Raw genomic sequence first — 11,678 nt, 5'->3', positions numbered from 1 at the left:
ATTTGTTTTTTCTTTTTTTTGTTGTACCAGTTATCCTTGATTTATATTTATTCATCTGTTAAACTAAGATATTATTTAATTCTTTTAATTAAATGGTTAAAATTTGAATATGCAACTAATTTTATAGTAATACAACTTAAGGAAGTATGAGGAATTTTTATTACATCTTCGGTTTATTCTTCTTCAAAATGACACACTTTTTTCATAATATGAATTCATCATACTCTAATATTACTATAATAACCAATTTAATTTTATGTTTTACCTTTTTTTTAGAAGTATATGCTGCAATTTCTGATAAATTAATGGATTATAAAAATATATTATACATGTATATGTATTTTCATGAAAAATTGTTATATTCTGTTAAAAGAGCAAATGAATAATATTATAGTTACGATACATAAAGGATTTATTAATTAAGAACAAAATGTTACTTAATCTGTTACCTTATAATCATTATTTTATATATTTGGATATACTGAATGATATAATAAAATTTATTATTACTTAGATATTTTTATAAGAAATAAGAACCAACAAAGATAAATACCGTTTTCATTTTTACCTATATAAAAGGAAAATAAATATGATTATTCTAATAATTAAATTTCCATCCGATAATAAGATCGTTTTGAACAAATATTTTTTTTTAGAATACCAATAAGAAAAGAAATCATGTTAAAAATTTTAGGAATAATAATAGATAATTAAGGAAAATAATTTTGTATTATTTTGACTTAAGATTAATGTAATATTATTCTTTTTCTATTGTGTATGATAGTTAATATAATGTTTATTGTATTTATTTTAGATAGAATAATTAAATCATTGTGAATATACAATAGTATTATACGAACAATTATAATATACATTGTTTACTCGCTTGATAATGCAATGTATTAAGAAAATTTTTCATCATTTAAAGTAGTAATTTGATTTTAAAATATTCATTGCATTATTTTAAAAATGGTATATTTTTTTCATATATATGATAATGAGGGTGTTAGAAAAGAAAAATTCATAGTAGAACAAAGAGATGACATATTAAAAAAATTTTTTAACATAAAACATAAAAAATAAAATTTCATTTATTTAAAAATAAGTATATTTACTATTATTATCCTTTTCACATTTCAGTATTAATAATATTAATTTACTTTTTTTTTTATATTATTATCTCTTTATAGTTCTTAATATGGCAAATAATTTTAGCTTTAGTTAGTTTTATAATGAATAGTTTTTTTTTTTATTAATATTGTAATGTAATTTTAATGTATAATAAATATATAAATAATTATTTTAAATACCAAATATTATGAGGGAAAAAATAATATGAAAGAAAAAAAAATTATGAATGTTATATGATTCCATAGATATCTATTATGACTGTGTATTTTTACCCCTTAAAAAAATATTTGCTCATGGATAATTCTGAAAATAATAGAATAAATTTAATGTTAAGTAGTTTATTTTACATATTTGCATGATTATAGGAAAAAATAATTACGCACTGTACATACAATTTTTTAATAATAATAATGATTCGCTTCAAAATATATTTAATTATTCATTAATGTTACTAAGATAGATGAGATATAATAACATAACTATGTTTGATGTATTATATGTAGTAATGTAAGTAGATCAAAAATAATATATATATATACATATATATATGTGCAAAAATATATATGATTTATTTTTTTATCTTTCTCCCTATTTTCTTAGATAATATTATCTTTATTTTTGTTCAAACTATCCACAAGAGAAAGAATTAAAATATAAAAATATTTATAATTGTAATACATGAAAATATAATTTTCAAGAGAACAATTCTATACAATAAAAATAATAAAAATTCAACGAATTCTTTTTCATAGTGTATCTTATGTAGATTTTATCCTTATGCATTCAGTTAAATTTTTAATCATGTTTTTTTTAAGTGCTAGATATACGAAAATTTTTTTGTTAGTTTATCTTTATGAAATAATTGTATATTGTGCATTTTTTTAAATATACATTTTCGATAAAATAATAATCGCATTTAACTCTATTTTATGTATATATTTAATAGATTTAATATGAGAAAATATGTATATTACATGATTACAGTAGTTAAACGAAACAAAATATAATCTTAAACTTCCTTAGATTAAAATAAGGGAGATAAAATTTCATTAAAGTGGAATTTACAATTATTATTATTTTTATTATATAAAATTTTGCAAATATATTTTTTATAAATCAAAATAGCTTAATCTTATCATATATTACATTAAATACTTTATAAAGGTTTACTTTTCCTTTATTTAAATTTTAATTTTGATACATGAATTTAGTTATCAACCATAAAACTGGTGCGCGATAATGTATATATCCTAAAATAATATAAATTGTATATTTAAGGTAGATATTTTTAACTTAAAAACTATGCTTTTATACGAAAAATGGAAATATTAATTATATTTGTAAGTTACAGTGTACATATCTGTAATCATTATTTTATAAAGTAATGTAGGATTATTAAGTAAACATTTTAATACTAATAATATTTTTTGTTTATGTAAATTAAAAGTAATTTTTTCTATTATTTATTATTAACATATTTCTATAATAATATAATTAGTAAAAATTTAATAAAATAATAATTTCCTATACGATGTTACAATTTACATGGTATATTGTATTCCTGATCTTTACGTAATATTTTTTAAAATTAAAACTATTTTTTGAATATTATAGAAATATCATCATAATAATTTAAGACTAAATTATAATTAAATAAATATTCTCATTAATAAATATTTATTTTATAAAATTATTATAAAGAAACGTATAATGTGTCTGTAGATTTTATGATCTTATTACATATATATATTAATTTATTTACCTTTTTTTTCTATGTACCCTTTCTTTTTATTTCTATTAATTAACATGTCTCTAAAATAAGTTCTAGTTTTATAATAATAGAAAATTATATATATTTTATTACTAAGAAATAATGATTGATGGCTTGTTGTTTATATAAAATATTGATCATTGAACACTCCAAAAATATTCTTTCCTTAAAACAATTTTTTAAATATTTTAATAATTCGTAATTTTTATCTTATTTTTCAGGAATATATATTATATAGATTATATTCGTATAAAAAATATAAGAAATATTATGAAGTAAATTCCTTTGAAAAGAGTAATTACGGTAATACATTTAAATAATACGAGAAACAACCCTTACTAAGATTAGTGTAAAGAAATAAAAAAAAAAAATTAAAATTACTTTAAATGAATTTTCAGAAATAAAAGATAAGGAAAATCTTTATGATATCTTTTTCTATTACAAATACTAATTATATTATGAAATAAAGAAAATGGCCAAAAGTTAATTAGAATATAATTGTTTCATCAGTGATGTTGCTAAATTACTTCATGTAAAATTTTATATTAGTAAAGAATCCAAATAATATCACCATCAATATTTTATTAAATAAAATATTTTAGATGAATATATAGAAAAGATAGAAGATAAAAATATAAAAATTTTTGTTAAACATTAACATATTATAGAATGTATGATTAGTACATGTTCACCATATGAATTTGATAAATAAAATAAATAGCTTCATTGTTTTAGTGATATATATCATAGGTATAAAGAAGATCGACATAACGATTGTTATATTTATTACTTGAATCATTGTGTGAATTATAATGGAGTTGAAGAAATGTACAAGCTAAAGAAGCTATTAAGTGTGTTGGAAGAACCCAAGGATCAATATTTTGTTAATGTAATAGAGTAAAAAATATAAATTGGAAACGATGGAAAATTAATATCCACTGAACATTCCAAATAGGAAGTAAAAGAGCCAGATATAATATTTAACTTTCGTAAAGAATTTAATTTGTATGAACATGAATGAATACATAGCTTAGTATGCAAAGTTAAATAATAAGGATATTAATATATATATATGTAAGGACATCATTGAATTTTTCATGTTATTATATTATATTCAATTTTATTTTTACATTTCTTGATATATTGGGAATTATTTTTCTTTTTTAAAAACTAAAAAATATTTCCCTTTAAAAATATAAATACTTTATGTGAGTACTGGAAATTTATCATATCTAAATACTTGTATTATATACATTTTATAATATTAATTTTTGTTAATATGTAGTAAGTTTGGACCCTGGCAAAACATAAGGAAGAAAAAGGAAAAAAATAAAAAAACATTATAAGAATATGGATGAAGAATGAAAGAATGAATTATTAGAGCATATTTCAGAATCTTCTAATATAAAGCATACAAACAGGCAATTACAGATAGCTCACAATTCTATACGACATCCTTTAGTACATGTTATATATATTATACATTATGATTTAGAGTTATGATAATAAGTTCACAAATGGGGTTATGTAATCAATTCTATTTAAAAGGAAGCGAAAACACAAAGTTAAATATAATAAGACAGTAAATTTATGTTTATATGGGAGGTTACATCAAAAGAACAACTGTCAAAGTTTAAGATTATAATGGAAATGCCCATGAAAATGCTATAACTGTTAAAATAAAAAGCAGTGGAATTATAAATTGAACATTTATTAGAAACTTTTCTGAGAGGGTCTATTAAGGAGGAAAAAATAACTTTTTAGAATGAAATAATAAAAAAAGTATGGAAAAAATGCAGGATAGTAACTTAATGGAATGAAAAGTAAAAATTATAGAATCAATTTATTAAGTAGCTTTTCTATATATTTGACGAATAGAAAAGAAAATATTCATTTCGGAATAGTATATTAAGGTACTAAATAGAAAAGAGGAATTATGCAAAAATTATTCAAATATAATAGAAGATTTAACTTATTAAAAATGTAATTAAAAGTGCTTCTTCCGAAAAATCACTCTTCATGTAAATAATTAAATTGATAGAAAAAAAAAATTAAACACTATTACAAAAATGCGTATACAGTTAAGCTGTGTTATTAATATAGTATGTTTTGTGTTTTTTATATATCTTAATAAAATTGGACCTTATTTGTATAGTTCCATTAGTTAATATTTGTTATGAAAAAAAGGCTTTTTATTAAATAGTATGTTCAAATTGGTACTACCTTGAAGAAGTGTATCCCATATGACATGTTATCTGAATATGAATAATCTGTATAATAATGTATAAAAACAAGTGTTGTTCATGTTCTTTTTTTCATATTCGACGATCTTGCCAGAACCCAAATGGAGAAAACTAATCTAAAAAAAAAAAAAAAGAAAAGAAAATATGCATTTAAAAATATATATATTCCTTTCATGATAGTAATTTTTTTATTGAAATGGTTGATGAAAATTTTAGAAAATATATATTTTTAAATAGAATTTTTATTGACCTTAAACAGACAAAATAAAATGAAAAATATCCGCACTAATGTCATTAAAAGCTTTATCAGAGTACAAACATTATTAGGAATATTACTAAATTTGATATAATTATGCTGATTTAATAATTTAGTTACTTCTTCCTCGGAAGGTAAAAGTAATGGTATATAATAATTATATTTTAATGATGGTAAATTAATTTTATCCTAATTATCTTTAAATAATTTCAATTTTTATCAATATGTTTATTATTTGTTACAATTACTATATTTTTTAATAATACTATTAAAATATTTAACTCTTTCTGCAATGAATAATAGGTGGTGTTTTTTTTTTTTTTTTTATGTAACAATATTATTATTTTTATAAATTTTATTTTTAATGCATTGGAAATATTCGGAAAAATAATATAAACTTCTTTCTATTCAAATATATCCTTAGTTTATATATTATAATGTCTTATTGTTACACATGTGATGAATACTGTTTGAAAACTTTATGAAATGCAATATGTAGCATATTAACGTGTCTAAGTTGTTAGGCACTTTATTGTTAGATATTATCTCATATAACCGATTGTTACAATTAATCACAAATGTTAGATAAAAATTGATTATATTTTTAACACATTTCACTTAATGGTGCTAATATTTGAGGATGTTTTTGAAAATGTTGAATTAAATTATGTCTATTTAGATAAATGTCAGGAATAATATAACTGTCAATAGTTTTATTATGAAAGCCTTCATAATTAAACAATTCATTGTACAATTTATTTGAAGGTACACTCCTAAAACAGGGATACTTTAAAATTAAAAAAAAATATATATATACAGAACTACAATTATAGAAATGTTCATTTTAAGGCAACAATTATTTTGACGTTTCACATACAGTAGAATATTAAAATAGAGTGATATAAATAATGATCTTAATAAAAAAATAAAAATGTACCCATTTTACTATTTTGGGATAAATTATATTTTCCGAAATGTGAACTATATATACGTATATTTGTTAAATAATATCATATAATATTGTTAATTAGGCGTACTATATTTTTACTTTTTCCGTAGAATGAAAAATATAAAAAAATATTTTTTCACAAAAACTACTACATAATCGTGTATGATTTTAAAGTGTTACATTATTACTAAAAACATATATGAAATGAACGACAGAATTACTAATAAAAAATAAAAGGAAAGTTAAAACTATTATATTTTATAAAAAATAATTTTATATTGTAAAATATTATTCGTCTTTATATAACTAGTGGAAAATATTGTCATTGTTTTAAAGGGCTAAATAATAGAATAAATTATTTTTTTTATATAAAAGAAAAATATAATTTTTTTTTTTTTTTTAAACATATGTTTTTTTATTTCATTTAAATATTTTGCATATATAAATATTATTTATTAAAAAATAAAAAATATATATACCTTCTTATGAAAAAACCTTTTATATTTTGAAGTTCAATTCTTCAGAATTTTTTATTGTATTTAGGTTTTTTTCTAAGAGTTCTACTAGTTGATTAATAACGTTTTTCTAGATGCATAGAACTATAATAAATATATAAATAAATGGATAAACTTTTATAAAAAAAGAATATATAATAATTAAGAAGTAAATAATTTTTTGATTAGGTGTAGAAAATATTTCTATAAAATTTTTTAATAATAATTGTGTAACATGATGTTCTACACTCTATAAAAAATTATTTCATCATTATTTTATCCCATTTTAATCTGCAATACAGTTAATGATATTAATATGTTATGCAAATATTGAAGTATATAATAAAATGGAGTATATTATGTTATATATTATGCTATTATTTACAAATTTATAAATTAGTATAATTTTATCTATTTAGAATAAAAATAAAAATATATATATTTTTATATATATTATACTAATTATCTTAAAGGGTGAAGTGTAAAATGAAAAATTTTTTATATATATAATACAAAAAAAATAAGGTTAAAAATGTCATTGTAAAAAATTAGATGTAATCTACTTAATAAATATGGAAAGTTCAGGAAATTTACTACGTTTTCCTTTATTATATAGAGGCTCTGAAGTTGTGAAGAATATTATTTATCATATTGAGAAAATTTTATTTCTGTTTTATATTTTTAACTTTTAACTGTTTATCAAAAATTCTATAATATAATAACATATTAGTTCAAAAAGTTAATAAATTGACAAACATTTCTTCTATTTATAGATTTGTATTAGAAACAAAATATCTAAAATTAGTTTATAAAATTAAAATGATATATATTAACATAATGTTACAAAATTTGTAAAGTCTTAATATGTATATTTAATGGTTATAAGAATTATAAAAAAATAAAAAATAAAAAAAAGAGGAAAAATAGTTATTATTAATATACATATAGATACAATGGATGCTTTTTTTCATTATGAATCATATTTAAGAGGTAATAAAACTTACAATTTTCATATATGTATTATGTTTTGTTTTTCTTAATTTATATAAATTTTTCAATATACACAATGAAAAGAAAATTTGATTTATTTTTATGGTAGGAATATTAGCTGTAAATTATATTTTATTTACCAAAAGTTTTTAATTTCGCTTGTTTAATGAAAAAATCTATAAATTTAAAGAAATATAACAACTAAACATAAAAAATTAGTAAATATTCAATGAACTAAAATTTTTCATATAAATAATGTTTTCCATGAATTAACAGAAAGAATTAACGTTAGTTCTGAATTAACTAAAATTATGAATTACGATTATAGTAGAAGTTTGAAAAATATAATTTTTTTTTTTTTTTTTTTACTTAAGGTCTAGCAAAAATTTATGTAAAAAAATTATTATTTTTTCATTTGATTAACACTTGTGTGTTTTGTAATTAAAAACTTTTTTTATTTATATTTTCCTTTCAGATGTTATAAGATGGAGAAAAAAAAAAAAAAAAAAAAAAAAAAATTTTATTAATATAATTACACACTTTATTTTCCATTATACTTATGTATATATGTGTGCGCGTAGAGAGTTAAGTTGAACGGCTGATATTGTAATGAGAAAAAAATAGATTGAAATATAAAGTAAAATGGTAGAAACATTCTAAATGTATCTACATTTTACATATTCATTGGTTCAAGTTGTTCGGGTTTACTTGGTTATACATAAGGTTAACTTCAATTAATATCCTTTTTTTTATTTATAAATAGTAGAAAATAATAATTTTATAGTACACTTTTTGTTCTTCATAATATTGAATATTTATAAATATATTTTTTAATGAAAACTATGGAAAAAAAAAATTATTTTTTTTTTCTATATTTATTTTTGACCCATTGTGTACCATCGAAGGATTATTCTTCCCTTACGGAAATGAATTATTGTAAAAGAAAAGAATATCTATATATATTAAAAAAAAAATTACAAAACGAGACAAATAATAAATGGAGTAATTTTTATACATTTCTTCAAGGAAACAATGAATCATTAGTAAAGAAAAATGAAATATTACAAAACAGTTGCCAAAAGAAATATATAGACGATGAAATTGGTATTACTTCGGCTAAGAAACAAGGGGAAAAGGAACAAAATAAATTAGAACTATATTTACATGCAACGGAAAAAAATGGAACCAAGAAAAAAAAAATCATTTTGAATAGTGTAAAAGGTATAAAAATGAATGATAAAGCTTTTATGGGAAAAAGAACTATTAGGATATTGGAAGGAGTGAATGATGGCAAGGAAGATTTTAGTAATAAAATTTATAATAAGGATAAATATGACGAAGGTAAAACAAATAGGAAAGATTTTAATATTAATGCAAATGACTTGAAAGGGGTTAATAATGAGATATCTAGTAGTGGTCAGTCTTCTAATTTTACTTATAATGTTCCTGAAATTATTGATAGATTTGAGGGTTTTTCCAGTGATACTATTGGTAAAGATTCTGTTATAAAAGGTACTAATTATGATAAAATTCCTACAAATAATATTGTAAATTATGTTTTTATCGATAAATCTCCACGTATTAATTGCAAAGAAAAGAGATTAACTAGAAACTGGAACTGTAATTTAAATAACGTGAATGTGAAACAAATATGCATTCCAGATCGAAGATTGCAGCTGTGTATTAGTGGTCTTTTATATGTAAGTAATTATTATACGGATGATTTGAAAACAAAACTTATGGATTCAATAAATATGGAAATTGAATTATTGTTAAATAAATGGGATATTAAAAATAAATTTAATAATACTGAATTTTGTAACGATTTTATATGCAGTTTTGCTGATTATGGAGATATCATTAAGGGAACAGACATGGCGAGAATTTATTACTCAAAAGAAGTTGAAAAGAGATTGGGCCACGTTTTTGGAGTTCCTAACGGAAAAAGGGAAAGGACTTTGTGGTGGAATAGGAATAGAAAAGATATTTGGAATGAGTTAATGTCAAAGTTTAAAGATGATAAAATTATTAATGCCCTTAGAAAATGCGAAAAATCCTCAAATTTTGAAGAAGCTCCTCAGTTTGAACGATGGGTTCAAGAATGGGCTCGAGAATCTTATGGATCAAGGTCTAAAGAATTAAAAAATTTGGAAAATAAATGCAAAGAAGAAAAAGGTCTTATTGATGAATTCGGTTGTAGTAGTGGACAAGAATGTAAAAATGCATGTGGAGAATATGAAAAATGGATATATAAAAAAAGAAAGGAGTGTTACGTCCTATCAAAAAAGTTCGACATTGAAAAGAATAATGAAATATATATTCAAAGAGCAAGTAGAGATAATGTTTCTAATCTTTTAAAGAAAGTGTGTGAGGAAGTTAATAAGACAGAAAATGATCTTGGAAATAATAAATATAATAATTTATGTAACTGTCAAAAAGATAGAGGTTTTGTATGTGAAAGTGGATCTAAAAGTGAATCAGAATGTTCAAGAATGTGCACAGTATATATATTATGGATTAAACAAAAATTAATAAAATATGATGTACTATCAAAAAAACGGAACATAACTAAGTACATTGGAAAAGATGCCCTTAAGGGAACCATCGAGAATGATGTTAATTTTTTATCCGAAGTGTGCACGGAGTTTAATTGGATAGATTTTGAAAAAATATTTGATCTAAACTATAATACATATAAAAGTATATGTAGTTGTAGAGCAACTAACAATACAAAATTTGTCCAGTTAAAAATGGAAGAATCGAAACAGGAACAAAGTACTGAAGATAAGAAAATTGATGATGTTTTCAAAACTGGAGATAATAGAGAACTTGTTTTTAGTCAAAAAGGAAGTAGTTCTACTATTAATCTAAGTTATTCAGTTGACGATGGTAGTACTGGTGCTGAGAGTACAGGTAATACTACTAATATTGGTGATATTGAAAATACCGGAATATCCCGTTCTTCGAGTGGTGATACATATGTTGAGGGAAATTTTGCTGTTAATCGAAGTAAAAATTATGATTTAGAAAATGATGGAAGAATTAACCACCAGTATTTTGATGCCAGTAAAAATGTAGAAGATGGTACAGTTGTAAACACAGGTATTATTACTAACGTTCATGATGCCAATAAAAATGAAAATAGCATAAAAAGGAATAAAACTATTGATGATATTAATTGGAGATATGGTTTTAACTCGAATAAGGGAGCACTGTTACATACCGAAACCAAGTATTTGAAGGAGACATGTTCAGCGGAAAGAAAATCAAAATACGATGCTCCTGGATCAACAAATATATATAAAGAGGAAGAAAAAGATGTTCAAAGGCACAACTTTAATAGAACTAATACATCTAGTGTAAAAGAAATTATGGAAGAAAAATAGATGTTTTGAATTATATGATGGAGATATAGTGGAATGAATGTAGAAAAAAAGAAAAAAAATGACAGTAAAGATACCAATTTGAAGTATTGAAATTATAATTACATATATAATAATTATGATGTGAACAACGTGAAATTATATGTAAAAAAAAAAAAAAATATATATATATAGAAATTTTGGTAAAACAAGAGAAAAAATAATAAATTTAACAGAAAAAACAAATGTAGAAACTGTTTTGCATCAGCATTGTATGACTCAATGGAACATATAATATCATTAATCATCTGCTTTAACGAAGAAAAATAATTTTTGTGTTACTCAATTTAAAATTATTCTTTAAAATATTTTCTCCATAATATGAATGAATATTACAGTTGAGGGAAAAAAGGAATGTTTATTTTCATTATATAAATATTTTAAAGAGAGAATTTTTAAAGTATGTAACACTTTAAAATACT

General features: G+C 20.9%; 1 protein-coding gene across 1 annotated transcript; it reads left to right on the top strand.

The window, feature by feature from the left end:
• Positions 1 to 8,760: 8,760 nt before the first annotated feature.
• Positions 8,761 to 11,220, top strand: MKS88_000306 (uncharacterized protein; the record flags this gene model as incomplete). Its single annotated transcript, XM_067219241.1, has 1 exon — positions 8,761 to 11,220. The coding sequence occupies one exon, from the start codon at positions 8,761 to 8,763 to the stop codon at positions 11,218 to 11,220; it is 2,460 nt and encodes an 819-aa protein (XP_067070408.1).
• Between the last annotated feature and the right edge of the window lie 458 nt (positions 11,221 to 11,678).

This window comes from Plasmodium brasilianum (genome assembly GCF_023973825.1).
Source record: "Plasmodium brasilianum strain Bolivian I chromosome Unknown PB_00_17, whole genome shotgun sequence".
NCBI classification, from domain to species: Eukaryota; Apicomplexa; class Aconoidasida; order Haemosporida; family Plasmodiidae; genus Plasmodium; species Plasmodium brasilianum.
This window is presented reverse-complemented; position numbering and strand designations above follow the sequence as displayed.